This window comes from Aulonocara stuartgranti (assembly GCF_965226115.1).
Source record: "Aulonocara stuartgranti genome assembly, chromosome: 6".
NCBI classification, from domain to species: domain Eukaryota; kingdom Metazoa; phylum Chordata; class Actinopteri; order Cichliformes; family Cichlidae; genus Aulonocara; species Aulonocara stuartgranti.
Genome location: NC_138944.1, coordinates 251,812 through 267,500, shown reverse-complemented (window position 1 = coordinate 267,500; position 15,689 = coordinate 251,812). Strand labels below are relative to the sequence as shown.

At 47.3% G+C, this 15,689-nt stretch overlaps 3 protein-coding genes across 15 annotated transcripts in view; 2 read left to right on the top strand and 1 right to left on the bottom strand.

Moving 5' to 3' along the window:
* LOC309708282 (reticulon-3-B-like) overlaps positions 1–1,193 on the top strand; it is a 10,173-nt gene extending 8,980 nt beyond the window's left edge. For 3 of the 7 annotated variants that reach the window (XM_082536172.1, XM_082536169.1, XM_082536170.1), the window contains exons 6-9: positions 256–325; positions 400–446; positions 521–579; positions 721–1,193. In XM_082536172.1, coding sequence (XP_082392298.1) covers positions 256–325; positions 400–446; positions 521–579; positions 721–772 — 228 coding nt within the window. In that variant the 3' untranslated portion in view covers positions 773–1,193. The remainder of the gene's footprint in view (positions 1–255; positions 326–399; positions 447–520; positions 580–720) is intronic. The other 4 variants (XM_082536174.1, XM_082536173.1, XM_082536171.1 and 1 more) reach the window with 3 other exon arrangements.
* Positions 1,194–1,295: 102 nt separating this feature from the next.
* On the top strand, positions 1,296–2,841 carry LOC309708286 (acylphosphatase-2-like). Its single transcript, XM_082536181.1, has 4 exons — positions 1,296–1,611; positions 1,695–1,711; positions 1,814–1,923; positions 2,605–2,841. Exons 1-4 carry the CDS (start codon positions 1,515–1,517, stop codon positions 2,717–2,719), a joined length of 339 nt encoding a protein of 112 aa, XP_082392307.1. The 5' UTR covers positions 1,296–1,514; the 3' UTR covers positions 2,720–2,841.
* Positions 2,842–2,843: 2 nt separating this feature from the next.
* Positions 2,844–15,689, bottom strand: part of LOC309708269 (signal-induced proliferation-associated 1-like protein 2) — a 40,301-nt gene continuing 27,455 nt past the window's right edge. For 4 of the 7 annotated variants that reach the window (XM_082536129.1, XM_082536131.1, XM_082536130.1 and 1 more), the window contains 6 exons: positions 10,282–10,345; positions 5,477–5,663; positions 5,290–5,409; positions 4,114–4,177; positions 3,960–4,041; positions 2,844–3,882 (listed from right to left, as the gene is read on the bottom strand). In XM_082536129.1, coding sequence (XP_082392255.1) covers positions 3,754–3,882; positions 3,960–4,041; positions 4,114–4,177; positions 5,290–5,409; positions 5,477–5,663; positions 10,282–10,345 — 646 coding nt within the window. In that variant the 3' untranslated portion in view covers positions 2,844–3,753. The other 3 variants (XM_082536132.1, XM_082536133.1, XM_082536134.1) reach the window with 3 other exon arrangements.

Below are 15,689 nucleotides of genomic sequence, written 5' to 3'. Positions count from 1 at the left end.
GGTCTTAAATAATCAGGCCCCATCTTATCTTAATGACCTTGTAGTACCATATCACCCTATTAGAGCAAAAGGGAGTTTTTCCTTCCCACTGTCGCCAAAGCGCTTGCTCACAGGGCGTCATATGATTGTTGGTTTTTCTCTGTATTATTTAGGGTCTTTACCTTGAGACTGTTGTGATTTGATGCCTTATAAATAAAACTGAATTTTGTGTATTGTTTGTGTGTTTGGTCCATGTCTTTGTTCTACGTGTTCCAGCTGGCAGCCGTCACCTGGGTGATGACGTACGTTGGTGCCGTGTTCAATGGCGTCACCATCTTGATCCTTGGTGAGTTTGTTTCCCTCTGAGCGAGTTAAATATCAGTCTTTCTGATCTCCGATTGGTTGTCTCTCTGTGTGCAGCTGACATCATTTTCTTCACTACACCGTTGATCTACCAGAAGAAGAAGGTAAAGACACACCTGGTGTCCCTGTCTTCTGCCCAGTTTGCTCCGTGCTTAGCTCAGAGTGTTTCTGTGTTCAGGCTCAGATCGATCGTCACGTTGAGGCTGTTCGGCTCAAACTGGAGGAAACTCTGCAGAGGTGAGGTCACGGGTAATCAGGTGTTCATCATGTTTGGCCTCACCGAAGGTCAACTCTGATCTAAATGCCTCACTGAGGTCAGAGGTGAGAATCTGACCTTCATTTCTGCAGCACCACTGGGGTTTGTAATGTTTGTCTCAGGTGTCCATGGTCCACAGGTAACTGCCGTCTGTCTCACCTGTGCACATGCTGACCTCAGATCTAAACTCAGTGTCTGTCTTAATTGAACCAGGTGAGCTCTGTTCTACCTTTATGAAGAGTCGGACTGAACTGAGCATGCTCAGTGTGTTCATACTGTCTGTTCCTAATGTGCTTGTCACCTGTCTATAGTTAAAGTCCACAGTCGGGTTGCTGATTGATCATCCATGTTCAGTTTCCACGTTAACACAGATGAGCCCACCTCTAATCTGCAGGTGTTCACATTATTCTGTCCAGACAAGCAGCTGACAAGCGTCCTGTGTCTGTTTTCAGTCTGCAGGATAAGTTACCTGGCGCTGTGAAGAAGACCAAGGTTGAGTGACACCTGAGATGTTGAAGCTCTGCCCCCTCCTCTCATTGGCCTGTTTGTCTGTGACTCACAAGTCTTTGAATAAAATCAGACTGACGAGAAACAAGCCGTGTGTTTTTATTCTGGCCCAGCGTCACCAGTCCTCACCTGTCCAAGCCGTCACGTTCAGTGGCGTGGGCGTGGTCATGTTTACACAGTTACTTCCTGATGTTTGGACAGGAAGCAGCTTCACTGTTTCATGACAGCGAGGAAGTCATGGAACTGTGAATTTTACTTTGTTGGAAGTATTCTGTAGTATAACTACATTGTGAATGCCCTTCAAAATAAAGATCACCATGACTGTGACCAGTCAAGAGTGATGCTTTTATTTTGAAGGCTTCTGAGATTGGTTTAAATATCAGAGATAAAAATATCTCGCTGCGCAAACATGATTCCGTGTGTGCTTTTACTTTGTCTCCTTCACGCCATCATGGCTGAAAACAGACTCGTCTCCGTGGACTTTGAGGTCTTCGGGAACGTGCAGGGTAGGTCGCCTGACACGTGACGGCGAGTTTGTGTGTTTTTTGAGGTTTTACTCGCTGACCCTGTGTTTGTTCTCCATGTTCAGGAGTGTGCTTCAGGATGGTGAGCTTCCTCTTTTCCTTCACATTACTGCTGTTTTTGATCAGGATGTACCATGGAAACGTGTCACATGACTAAACGCACACACCTGTGAATGTGTGCCAGTACACGGAGGATCACGGGCGCAGTCTGGGGCTCAGCGGCTGGGTGAAAAACACCAGACAGGGCACTGTGATTGGTCAGGTCCAGGGACCGTGGGACAAAGTCAGTGACATGTGAGTCTGGCTGACCAATCAGAGCCTCCGAACACACACACACACACACACACACACAGATATATCCTTTAATGGATTTTTATTTGAAAATGTCAGTGCAGTATTACAGCTCCCATAATGCTTTGCAGGTCTGTGCTGTCCTCATTTGCCTCCTCCTATGACCTGGCTATGACCTCACAGTCAGAGCAGGAGGAGGACTGAGGAGCAAGGAGCTGCAGGAGCATATTCGGAGAGGCAGGGCCACAGTTCTCCTAAACTACTTGTGTGTGGCAGTGAAGCGCTCTGATACGATCACATGACTCTCACCTGTCACATCTGTGACATCAGACGTTTACATTAAAATCAAGCAGGTCCTTAAACTCTTTATGCCACAACTCTGTCACTCACTGGTGTGATGGGAGGGGCTAAAGAGGTGTCAGTGTGTAGTTTGTGAAATGACTCCTCCCACTCGTGTTGTAACTGTCCTGTGATATAACCTGAACTCTTTAATGAGGATGGGGTTTAAACACAATTAAGCCCCTCCTACTAAGTGATGCCAGTGGCGTGGGCTGTGTCTCTGTCAGGTGACCTCATTGTGATGAAGAGGAGCGCAGTGTTTCTTTATTCACTGTGGGGTCAGAGGTCACTGAGAAATACCCCGAATGTACTAACTGCACTCTTCTTCCTCCTCCTCTTCCTCAGGAAGCACTGGCTGAAGAGCGTCGGCAGTCCGAGTTCCCGAATTGATCGAGCCGTGTTCTCCGACGAGCGAGACATTTCCAAAGTGGAGATCCACGGGTTCTCGACTCGCTACTGAGCACGCTCACACACCTGATCTGCAGCTGACTCCAAATCTGACAGTATTGATTATTGATTGGTGACATCACTGTTTCCAATGTTTAATATGATCAGAGAAATAAAGTGTAAAGATTTACTGTTGCCATGGTGAACAAACTGAGTTTTTATTACACAGCTGCTTCCACCAGGGGGCGGCCTCTGGCAGCTGATTGGCAGCTCCTCCTGAAGCCCCACCGAGTGTATGAAGTCCACAGACCCGGAGGCTCGGTCATGTGACCGCTCAGGGCCCACTACACGTTTACCTTTGCTCACCTTCATCCACATCAGGCCTGCAGCCAGCTTAAACACATGCGGCTTCACAGCGCCTCCTCAGGCTGCTCATTGCTGACCAAATGAAATACATATTTTTTATATACAGATATAAAAACGATCGACCTGATGAAAATGTTTCTGAGTAAGAACCTTCTATCTGTGAATGCTGCTGTACTTACAGTATTAATCACATCATCTCCAGGAAAACTAGGCCAAAAAAGTAAATTCTGATGTAAACCTTTATAAAAATAAAGACACGTAACAGCAGAAAGAGAGCAGGATCTCTTTGCACATGAAAGAAGAGTTTTGGATAAATCAGCTAATTCTGTATCAGCTGATTCAGCTTGGATCACACATCTGTATGATCCACAGTCTGAAGAGAAAACATCCTTAAACATCTGCGCTGAGGCGTTTAGTAAAAGCTCATCGTCGCCAGCTGACAGAGGTGGAGGCGCACGGAGGTCAGCTCCTGCTGCGACTAACTCACTGCGCCTCTGTGTGAAAACAAATAACAGCAAGAATCATAGAGAGGCTCCGCCTACTTCCAGGTAGCCGAAGAGGACTGACGAGACCGGTCAGCCGAGCTGTGACTGATCCCATCAGATCACCTCATCTTCATTCAGCGTGCTGCTTCGTGCTGTTCGATTGTTCTGCTCACGGTTCAAACTCTTCGTCGTCACCACGATCCGCTGCGAGTCATGTGACACAGTGCTGACTGTTCAGTAAATGCTAGTGGTGTTACTATGGTAACGAATCCTGGCACAGCATCCAGGCAGCGAACCTCCTGATGTGACTCTCCTCCTGCAGGCGGTGGTTTTCCTGACGGAGGCTCAGCACCTGCTGCTGCAGCACAGCTTTGTCCCGCTGCTCCTGAACACAACATGGACACAAGTCAATGCGATGATGTCATCCGCTTGCCTCCATGACATCAGTTTAATGCGCTTTACCTTTAGCAGGTCGAGCTGCAGCTGCTGAAGAATCTCTTCCAGTTGGAGGACTTCACCTGAGAGGGAGCAGGCTGTGATGTCACTGAGGGAAGGGGAGCCGTGATGTCACTGTGATGTCAGCAATATTACACGGAAAATAAATGAGGTGTCTCACCTGTCCTCCAGGGCGGAGCTCTGTGATGTCACCCCCAGTGTGCGTTGTGTCTGATTGATGTCCGCTGTGAACAGGTGAACAACCAGCTAACTAAGAGAGGGTGGCGGCTTCGCAACAACAGACAAACAACAAACCAGATGTGACCAACGGTGAGTCATGTGACCACAGGAGGCGGTCCTTAAGTAATTTTGCCTGTAACAAGCAGTTATTTGAGTTCCTGTTTCCTGCCTATCAGCTCGAAGTGGTCCACCCCTTCTGCCATCTCCGTAAATTAGTTTCCAGACGGTTTGGAGGATGCTGAGGGTTGCTGAGGTCCTAACTGATCTCTGAGCTTTAATCTGCTCCTCGGTGAAACCAGGAGCCCTGCTCAGTTGACCTCACTGACCTCTGGGAGTGTGCATCATTACCAGGTCAGAAACGCGACACATTTAAGGACCTTAAAATCAGTTTTCAATAGCGCTGGGAGCAAAGAACAGGCACTGTTTCTCCTTCACTCACTATGTATTAACAGACCTCTCTGCATTGAATCATATCTGTTATTAACCTCTGTCTCTCTTCCACAGCATGTCTTTTATCCTGTCTTCCTTCTCTCACCCCACCCAGTCGCAGCAGATGGCCCCGCCCCTCCCTGAGCCTGGTTCTGCCGGAGGTTTCTTCCTGTTAAAAGGGAGTTTTTCCTTCCCACTGTCGCCAAAGTGCTGCTCATAGGGGATCATACGATTGTTGGGTTTGTCTCTGCATCTATTATTGTAGGGTCTACTGTCTCCTTGTTGTGATTTGGCGCTGTATAAATAAAACTGAATTGGATGGAATCTGGAGGTTAGAGACTAACTAAGGTGGCTAGAGCTCAGGAGATATAGCAGGTCACCTACTAATTGCAAGGCTGGAGGTTCGATGCCCATCTGCTCCAGTCTATGTCTTTGGGCAAGATATTAACCCCAATTTGCTCTCTGTTGCATCCATCGGAGTATGAACATGTGTAAATGTTAGATAGAAAGCATTTACATAGAAAAAAGGTATTGTGCAACTGAGGCAAGTTGTGTAAAGCGCTTTGAGTGTCAGAGTAGAGAAGAAACAGTCTATCTAAATCTGTCCCAACGAGACAAGAAAGCCTCATCATAATTTAATCCTCCTTCCATCCAGGAGTTTGATAAGTTTGAGTGCAGTGACTGTTACCTCTGAAGGCTTGAGTGCTCTCCAGGTGAAGCCAGTCCAGCTGTGATGAAGCTCGTGGGAGCGGCATGTGTTTAACTCCAGACCTCAGAGCCAATAAGCTGTCAGAGTAAGAGCGGTTACCTGTGGAGGAAGGCAGGTGAGTGCTGACATTGACTTGCATTCTAAAAGTCAGAGAACAGGTACTCACTCCTCTGTAGCGGCAGTGGCAGTTTTCTGCAGATGGTGGGTGGTAGCGTGCTGTTGATACGTGGGGGCAGGTGGTCCGACGGCAGCTGAGAACAGCGAAACAAAATCCCGTACAACATGTCACGTGACATCGTGTGGGTCAGACATCTCCATGGAGACGGAGGAGGAACACCAGGGACTCTGATGGGCTGAGAGATGAGGGATTGGTTGTTAGAATGAAAATAAAGTTGGTCAGAGGTCAGGGTAAAGTTGCAGTCAACGAAAACTGGAAACACCATAAGTCGGACTCGTTCCTGGTGGGCTCCGCCAGGGCTGCCTTTTTCACCGATTCTGTTCATAATTTTTACGGAAAGAATTTCTAGGCGTAACCAAGTGGCAGAATCTCAGAATCTCATCTCTGCTTTGTGCAGACAAAGTGATTCTGTTGGCTTTATCAGGTGATGGCCTCCAGCTCGCACTGGAGTGGTTCACAGACAAGTGTGAAGCGGTGGAAATGAAAATCAGCACCTCCAAATCTGAGGCCATGGGTCTCACCTGAAAATGGGTGGAGCTTTCCTCTCCTCAGGAACTCTCTGCAGGAGGGGGAGATACAGGAGAGGTGGAGGAAGATCTCAGCCTGGGCGTCTATTGTCTCATGTAGTCTGGAAGATGAGTGGATGGTGGGGTGGGTGCAGTTTTCTCTGTGGTGGGGTTGGGTGGACTGTCCCGAGCTCTGTGGGGCCGGGGGGCGCTGCGGCGCTGGGCCCCAGTCTGGATGGGCCTGGGCCCCCTTTCCCTGGCAGGTCGCGGAGTATGGGGGTGCCTACTGGGGTCAGCGGGGGAGCTGGCCCTAGGGAGGGGTCACCTGCCCCTCCCTTCCTTCCCTCTCCATCTCCAGCTGCCTCCCTCTTCCCGCTCCACCACAACCACCCACACATGCAGGGCCTTGGAGTAGGGGTATGTCACCAGGGTGCAGAGGAGGCTACCCCCCCCCCCCCCCTCTGCCTCTGCCTCAATTTTATCCCACAACTTAGACATTCACATTACTCACACTCTCATTACACATACATATAGGATCTTGGGGGTGGGCACGATACACGGACTCCAAATTACCATCAGGGTGTACACCCCACCCCTGGCATCGTTGCCCACCTCTCAATGTTAAATACACGTAGACATTGAGGGCTAGCAGGAGGGACTATGTGCTCCTGCTGCTCTCTGGCAGGTAGCTCCATGCCCTCCTGGGTTTTAAATGCACCTTAGAACACACATGCATCAACACTACAATGAGCGGGTGGAGGGAGGTTTGGAGGCCTATCTCCCCCTACCACCACTTCCCCTGCCAGTGGCGGACTCCCTCAGGTATCGGTGCGTTGGTGGTTCTTTGTGTCCGGGGGTGGGCGTCCAGGTACACACCGGCTCACTCCTTGGCAGCCGCTTATCGGGGCCTGGAGGCTGGGGCTTGCTCGGGCCACTTCGGAGGTGGGGTGCCCCTGGCCTCTCGGCCTGGGGCTCGGTCACTCAGGCACGGCTGGCTGCCGGCGGAGCTCACGGGTGCGTCACTGCAACCCCCCCTGGCTTCTGCTCTGCGGCTGCTGAGTGAGCCCTCATCTGGGACTCTCCTCAGCTCTTTCTGGGACAGTGGCGCGGCTGCCCCTCTGTTGGTCTTCCTTGGTCTCTTGTGTTCTGGGGGCCTCTGGATGTCTGGAGTTTTGATCTCCTCCATACCTGCTTCATGCCCTGGAGGACGGGGCTGTGGCTCCCCACACTCCCTAGCAGATCGTTAAATGGAGAAACCTTTGGAATGCAAGCATGCTGATCCACACAGGTGTGCACACAGGTGTACACACGGGTATTCACAGACGCGGACTACAGCTTTCTTGGCTGCTGCCTCAAAGCACATTGTGCGCTGTCTATCTTGCGTGCTGCACAATATCGTTTATTATTTAGTATCTACTGATATCTACTGCTAGCTAGTTTATTGTGATGGTGCTTTTTTTTATTATGTTACTCTTTGTTGTTTGCTTTCTCTTCTGTTTTTTTTCTCCATACAGGTGACCCAGGTGTTTTTTTTCTTTTTTTTTTTTCTTTCTTCTCCCCTTCTCACCGTCTCTTCTCCCCTTTGGTTTTCTTTCTCTCCCTCTCTTTCTTTCATTCTTTCTCCCTGTCCTATCCCCCAGTCATGTCTGTCCCGTTTGTAGCAACTGAAAATAAAATAAATTCATAATTATAATAAAGGTCAATCAAATGGACCAATATGGCAAGGCCATGATGATCCACTTGGTAAAATAAATCCGCTTGGCATCTTTCTTGGCCTTAAGACAACAATTCTGATGCTAAAGATCCAAACGGGACACAAAAAAAAAAAAAAAATGGGTGGAGTGCCCATTCCAGGTCAGGGAACAGTTGCTGCCCCAAGTGGAGGAGTTTAAGGATCTCGGGATCTTGTTCACGAGTGAGGGAAGCAGGAGATTGACAGACGGATTGGTGCTGCAGCTGCAGTGATGCAGACACTGTACCGGTCTGTCGAGGTGAAGAGAGAGCTGATTGTAAAAGCGAAGCGCTTGATTTACCGGTCGATATAGATGAGATATACTCTCGTCTAGAAGAGATATACTCTCTTCTAGACACTCTAAACTCACACTGGACACACTGGAGAGACTATATCTCTGCGTTCCCCCGGACAATCTAGCGGAAGTGCCTAGGGAGAGGGAGGGTCTGGGCTTCTCTGCTTGGGCTGCTGCTCCACGATGCGGCCGCAGAGACGTAGAAGCAATTGGATGGTTGGATGGATGGAGTTTTCAACCTGATTGTGTCACCTAGTCAACTAAATAGATCAGCAATCAATTATAATGGGACAACTATGAATCAGTGTTATTCTAGTGTCATGACTATGATATCATCAGGTTTCATTAGTATTTTAATGCTGATTCATTGAGGTTTCAACCATAATGATAATTCAGACAAACATCAATTCAATGTCATCTTGCTACCTGGGTTACCTTCAACATGTGTTTATGGGAAAGTTTAACAGGTTGTGCTTCAACCTGTTTCTAATAATTAACCAGAGATGATGATCATTATGATGATACGACAGGAGCAGCCTTAGTAACACCAACCAACTATCTTCTTATGGCCTCTGACAGTGGACTCATCTCTGTGCTTGTCCTGCTAGACCTTAGTGCAGCATTCGATACTGTCGACCATAATATCCTATTAGAGCGATTAGAACATGCTGTAGGTATTACAGGTACTGCACTGCAGTGGTTTGTATCATATCTATCTAATAGACTCCAGTTTGTGCATGTAAATGGAGAGTCCTCTTCACACACTGAAGTTAATTATGGAGTTCCACAGGGTTCAGTGCTAGGACCAATTCTGTTTACATTATACATGCTTCCCTTAGGCAGCATCATTAGAAGACATAGCATACATTTACACTGCTATGCTGATGACACCCAGCTCTATCTGTCCATGAAGCCAGATAACACACAGCAATGAGTTAAACTGCAGGAATGTCTTAAAGACATAAAGACCTGGATGGCCGCTAACTTTCTGCTTCTTAATTCAGATAAAACTGAGGTTATTGTACTCGGCCCTGAAAAGCTTAGAAATATGGTATCTAAGCAGATTCTTACTCTGGATGGCATTACCTTGGCCTCCAGTAACACTGTGAGGAACCTTGGAGTCATTTTTGACCAGGACATGTCCTTCAACGCACATATTAAACAAATATGTAAGACTGCTTTCTTCCATTTGCGCAACATCTCTAAAGTTAGAAATATCCTGTCTCAGAGTGACGCTGAAAAACTAGTTCATGCATTTATTACTTCCAGGCTGGACGACTGTAATTCATTATTATCAGGAAGTCCTAAAAACTCACTGAAAAGCCTTCAGCTAATCCAAAATGCTGCAGCAAGAGTCCTGACAGGGACTAGAAAGAGAGAGCAGATTTCTCCTGTTTTGGCTTCCCTTCATTGGCTTCCTGTTAAGTCCAGAATTGAATTCAAAATCCTGCTCCTCACATACAAGGTCTTAAATAATCAGGCCCCTTCTTATCTTAATGACCTTGTAGTACCATATCACCCTATTAGAGCACTTCGCTCTCGCTCTGCAGGCCTACTTGTTGTTCCTAGAGTATTTAAAAGTAGAATGGGAGGCAGAGCCTTCAGTTTTCAGGCCCCTCTTCTGTGGAACCAGCTTCCAGTTTGGATTCGGGAGACAGACACTATCTCTACTTTCAAGATCAGGCTTCAAACTTTCCTTTTTGCTAAAGCATATAGTTAGGGCTGGACCAGGTGACCCTGAATCCTCCCTTAGTTATGCTGCAATAGACATAGGCTGCCAGGGGATTCCCATGATGCATTGGGTTTTTCCTTTCCAGTCACCTTTCTCACTCACTATGTGTTAACAGACCTCTCTGCATTGAATCATATCTGTTATTAACCTCTGTCTCTCTTCCACAGCATGTCTTTATCCTGTCTTCCTTCTCTCACCCCAACCAATCACAGCAGATGGCCCCGCCCCTCCCTGAGCCTGGTTCTGCCGGAGGTTTCTTCCTGTTAAAAGGGAGTTTTTCCTTCCCACTGTTGCCAAAGTGCTTGCTCATAGGGGGTCATACGATTGTTGGGTTTTTTCTCTGTATCTATGAAGCGCCTTGAGGCGACTTATGTTGTGATTTGGCGCTATATAAATAAAATTGAATTGAATTGAATTGACAGATGTAGAACAATAAACATGTTATTAAATCCAATCTTACATTTGAACTGGGGCCTTTTCATGAATACATTACTAATAATTAATGAATGACAAAGAAATGAGCCTCACCTGTTCACCTGCAGTGACATCAAATTGCTTCACGCCAACATCTTTTATTGGAACACAGCTGAATCTGCAGGAGAAGTTTATTGTTGATTAGTGAGCTGTGATTTAATCAGTTTAAAGAATCAGAACCTGAAAAGCAATCTGTCCCAATGCTTCTTTAAGGGGCCAAGCTAGTGTAATTCTAGTGCTGGACCCCAGCCTGGCACTACATGGGGAGGGCTGCTTCAGGAAGGGCATCTTTGTCAAATCAAACCTGCGGATCACCAAAACTGAGATTTGCATATCGGAGCAGTCAGCGCTGGGTTAACAACGATGGCTAACGGGATGCTCATAGAAACACTGCTGCTGTTAGCCAATGACAAAGTAAGAGGAGAAGGCATGTGAGGAGGCAGTGAGACAGACTAAATGCAAAGAGAGAGAAGGCTGGTATGATGGAGAGAAAGAAGATAGATATCTTATGTGTGCAGGAGTCCAGGTGGAAGGGAAGTAAGGCCAGGTGCACAGGAGGCAGACTGAAGCTGTTCTACCATGGTGAGGAAGAGCGAGTGAAGATGAAGAGTGTCCGACAGGACAATGAGTTTGAAGCTGGAAATCGAAGGCTTGATGTTGAATGTTGTCAGTGTGCATGGCCCACAGCCTGGCTGTCAGGTAGAAGAGAATTTGGTAGTACTGGGACTGGGATGGTGTCTGGTGTTTCCTCTGGACAGAGGAAAAAGGAGACTTTGTGCAAAAATCAGGAAGCACAGGAAAGTATTCAAAGGAAAGGGCTGTCACAGAAATAGTGGGATAGTGAGGGAGATGAAGTAGGCAGAAGTACTGGGAGGTTAGGCGTACCGCAGAGGTGGCAACGTGAAACCGGACACTAAGGAAAGAGAAGAAGACTTGTACTGACTGGATATGCAGAGCAATCGAGCTGGAAAAGATGTGCAGCAGGACAGAGATAGAAAGAAAACCCTAACCCTCATGGGTGAACAGTTTGTGTTTACAAGGTGGCAGGAGTATTTTTAGGAGCTGACGAATGAAGAAAATGAGAGAGAACATACAGATGTGATGTTTGCTGTGAGAGGTCAGAAGGAGCTTCAGACGGATGTGTCGAACATATGATAAGTGTCACGGCCAGGAGTCAGTGTCCAGCTGATCTTTCTCTCAATTCAATTCAATTTTATTTATATAGCGCCAAATCACAACATAAATCGCCTCAAGGCGCTTCATAGATACAGAGAAAAACCCAACAATCATATGACCCCCTATGAGCAGCACTTTGGCAATGGTGGGAAGGAAAAACTCCCTTTTAACAGGAAGAAACCTCCGGCAGAACCAGGCTCAGGGAGGGGCGGGGCCATCTGCTGTGATTGGTTGGGGTGAGAGAAGGAAGACAGGATAAAGACATGCTGTGGAAGAGAGACAGAGGTTAATAACAGATATGATATTAACTCCAACTTCCACTCTCTCTCTCTCTCTCTCCTCTTCTCTATCGCCGGGACAGAACTCATTGTGGGTTCACGCCCTCGTGAGAGGAAACACCTGAGCCAGGGTGGCCAGCATTTAAGCCAGGAGGTGACTGCTGTTCTTCGCTGGATCGTTGTCTGCCACGCGTTAGTGAAAGTCAAGTCTACAGCTAAGCTAAGTCAAGTGTTTGGAAGTGAACTGTGTAACTAATCCTCGTCTCCCTGTCTACAGACCTCCTGGATTCCCTCCCTGTGTGATTCTTGGTGTCGAGTGTGGACGAGTGAACCTGTGGCCGTGAGTGTGGAGAGTTTGGAGAACGCATGACCACCCCCTTGGATTTCCCCGGAGCTTAAATAAATATAGCACTGCCCTGCACTTCCTGTAAATACACAAGCTGGATCCTGTAAATAAATGATTGTGTACAGCTGATTCAGGAGTCCCGCGCTTGAGTCCTCACTGTTGAACCGTAACAATAACGATGGCATGGACTCAGCGGACTCCAGTTTTGGATATTGGCTGAGGAAACCGGATGGGGACAGTCGGCATTGATACCCTGCTGAATAATGTTTGTGATGAGCTGAAGAATGAATTAGTGATGAGCAATGTTCCCTCTAATGTTTCATGTGTCTGAGCGAACACACAAACTCCCTGAGCATCCCTTGGACCACTGTGAGCAACAGCAGACGTGTGCACTGTGGTCACTGTGGTCATGGTCATCTAATCCATCCAAGTTACATGGTTTATTAAAATAAGATAAGATAAGATAAGATAAGATAAGATAATGATCAAATTACAGCGTTTATGTTAGACTACTTTTAAACTGCTTTAGCCCACTTACAATGAAAATGTTAAAAAAAAAATCTAGCCATTGGCCTGTGTAGCATGTTAACACTGTTGGAAGTAAAAATAACTTGAACTCCAATTTCGAAAACACAACTTTCTTTTTCTTTCTTTTTTTCATAAAGCTCTTGTATTATGAGTCTGTGGTCTGGGAGAGAGTCTGTAACTCTGTCTGCAAAATACAGCATATAATGACCAATGTTGGGCAAAAAATTATATAGTTACTCCTCAAAAAAGTAACTCCGTTTGGCAAACAACAAAGTTTTAAATGCAGCCAGTGCATTTTTAAATAAACATTTCAAACTATTTACAGAACAATCAGCTGTTCTGCATCAAATCTGATGCCGCACAAATTATTTGTGTCGCTCCAAAAAATAATTTCTGTCCACTATGAGATGAAGGAGAACAACAGCCTGATACCTGCAGGCCTGACAGCAGCAGATGTGTCACTGCTGTAACACCTGTGACACTCAGCAGTCGCCTCATTGTTCTGACACACACAACAAAACTATTGACTACACTACACACTAACTAGAATAGAATAGAATAGAATAGAATAGAATTCAACTTTATTGTCATTGCACATGCACAGGTACAGGGCAACGAAATGCAGTTTGCATCCATCCAGAAGTGCTTTAGTGATATAGATATATTACAATATATATTAGCAATAATATAGATATGTGAGTATATTACAGAAATGGGTCTATTATGGTATGTTATAATGTACACGGTATGAAGTATGTTGTGAATATTCTATAACTATAAGTATGTACAGGCTGTAGTGAGTACAAGCTATGTACAGGATATGAACAGCATATAAATATGAAAAACTATACAGAATATGAAATAAATAACTTTACAGAATCTGAGATATACAGCTATACAGAAATGGGAACTATGCAAGTTGTAAACAGTTGTAGGATTAAAGATTATCGAATGTACAGAATGATTATTTACACAGAGCTATACAGTAGTGCAGTTAAGATAAGTGAGGGTGTAGATAGTTTCTACAGAGGCTATATAAAGTGCTGGTGGTTGTGAGTGGTGGTTCAGTCCATGTTATTATTGTGTTTGAGGGTACAGTTGTCCATTGTGGGTGTGTGTATGTTCAGTCCATGAGTTTAACGTGGGTCAGATGTCAGGAGGCAGAGTTCAGGAGTCTGACAGCTGTGGGGAAGAAGCTGTTCCGGTACCTGGTGGTCTTAGTCCGGAGGCTCCTGTAGCGCCTCCCAGAGGGCAGGAGGGTGAAGAGTCCATGTGATGGGTGACTGGGGTCTTTGATGATTTTCCCAGCCCTTTTCAGACACCGCTTCCTGTAGATGTCTTTTATGGCAGGAAGTGGTGCTCCGGCGATGCGCTGGGCAGTTTTCACGACCCTCTGCAACGCCTTCCGGTCCGAGGCAGAGCAGTTCCCGTACCAGACTGTTATACAGTTGGTCAGGATGCTCTCGATGGTGCAGCGATAGAAGTTCACCAGGATGTCTGAGGACAGGTGGTTCTTCCTCAGAGTCCTCAAGAAGAAGAGGCGCTGGTGAGCCTTCTTGACCAGCTTGGAGCAGTTGGTCGTCCAGGTGAGATCCTCGGAGATGTGGACTCCCAGGAACTTGAAGCTGCTCACACGCTCCACAGCCGTCCCCTTAATGTGGATGGGTGGATGTGGGTCAGCATTCCTCCTGTAGTCCACGATGAGCTCCTTGGTCTTCTCGGTGTTAAGCAGCAGGTTGTTTCTGTCGCACCACTCAGCCAGACGATCCACCTCCTCCCTGTAGGCGGCCTCATCGTTGTCACTGATGAGGCCAATCACCGTGGTGTCATCTGCAAACTTAATGATGGTGTTGGAACCATCAGCAGGTCTGCAGTCGTGGGTGAAGAGGGAGTAGAGGAAAGGGCTCATCACACAGCCTTGTGGTACACCGGTGTTCATTGTGATGGTAGATGAGCAGCGGTTATCCAGCCGGACATGTTGGGGGCGGTTGGTCAGGAAGTCCAGTAACCATTTGCAGATGAGGGAACTGATGCCCAGGTCTGTCAGTTTCCTGATGAGTTGTGAGGGGTGGATTGTATTGAATGCTGAACTGAAGTCTATAAACAGCATTCTGGCGTAGGTGTTGTTGTTGTCCAGGTGTGAGAGGACAGAGTGCATTGCGATGGAGACTGCATCCTCTGTGCTCCTGTTCCGGCGGTATGCGAATTGGTGGGGGTCCAGGGTGGGGGGGAGACAGGATTTGAAGTGTGCTAGGACCAGTCGCTCTAAGCACTTAGTGATGATGGGGGTGAGTGCTACTGGGCGGTAATCATTGAGGCAAGATGGGTTGGAGTTTTTGGGTATCGGGACGATGGAGGTGGATTTGAAGCAGGCCGGTACCACAGCGTGGGCCAAGGACAGATTGAATATGTCTGTGAGCACTCCTGCAAGCTCCCCAGAACACGCTCTGAGAACACGCCCGGGGATGCCATCAGGGCCTGCAGCCTTGTGGACATTGATCCTGCTCAGCACCGCTCCTACATCGGTGGGGGAGAGAGTCATAGGTTGGTGGTCTGGCGTCATGTCTGCTTTGGTTGTGGTTGTGGGGTTCCCTCGCTCAAAACGAGCATAAAAGTTGTTGAGCTCGTTGAGGAAGGAGACATCAGAGGATGCGGGGGAGGGTTTGGTGGTCCTGTAGTCTGTGATGGTCTGGAGTCCTTGCCAGATTGCGTCGGGGGTTGGAGTTGGAGAAGTGTTCTTCTACCTTCTTTTTGTAATGGTGTTTGGCTTTTTTGATGCCCTTCTTTAGATTAGCCCTGGCTGTACTGTAGGCGTGTGCATCTCCTGACCTAAAGGCAGTGTTGCGGGCCTTCAGGAGGAGACGAACATCCCGGTTCATCCAAGGCTTCTGGTTGGGGTACATGGTGATCCGTTTCTGGGTGGTGACACTGTCTGTGGTTTTGGAGATGTAATCCAGTACAGATGAGGCGTACTGGTCCAGGTCTGTGTGGGTGAACATATTCCAGTCTGTGTTTTTAAATCTGTCCTGGAGCACTGCGTCTGTCCCCTCTGGCCACACTTTAATTGTCCTCACAGCAGGTTTCACACGTTGGATGAGTGGTGAATACCGAGGTGTGAGGAACAGGGAGAGATG

Bases quoted from the DNA above. Each gene is read 5' to 3' on its own strand.
- LOC309708286 (XM_082536181.1), top strand. From the start codon at position 1,515: ATGATTCCGTGTGTGCTTTTACTTTGTCTCCTTCACGCCATCATGGCT. The intron at 1,924-2,604 runs GTGAGTCTGGCT...CCTCTTCCTCAG, and splicing joins TGGGACAAAGTCAGTGACAT to GAAGCACTGGCTGAAGAGCG.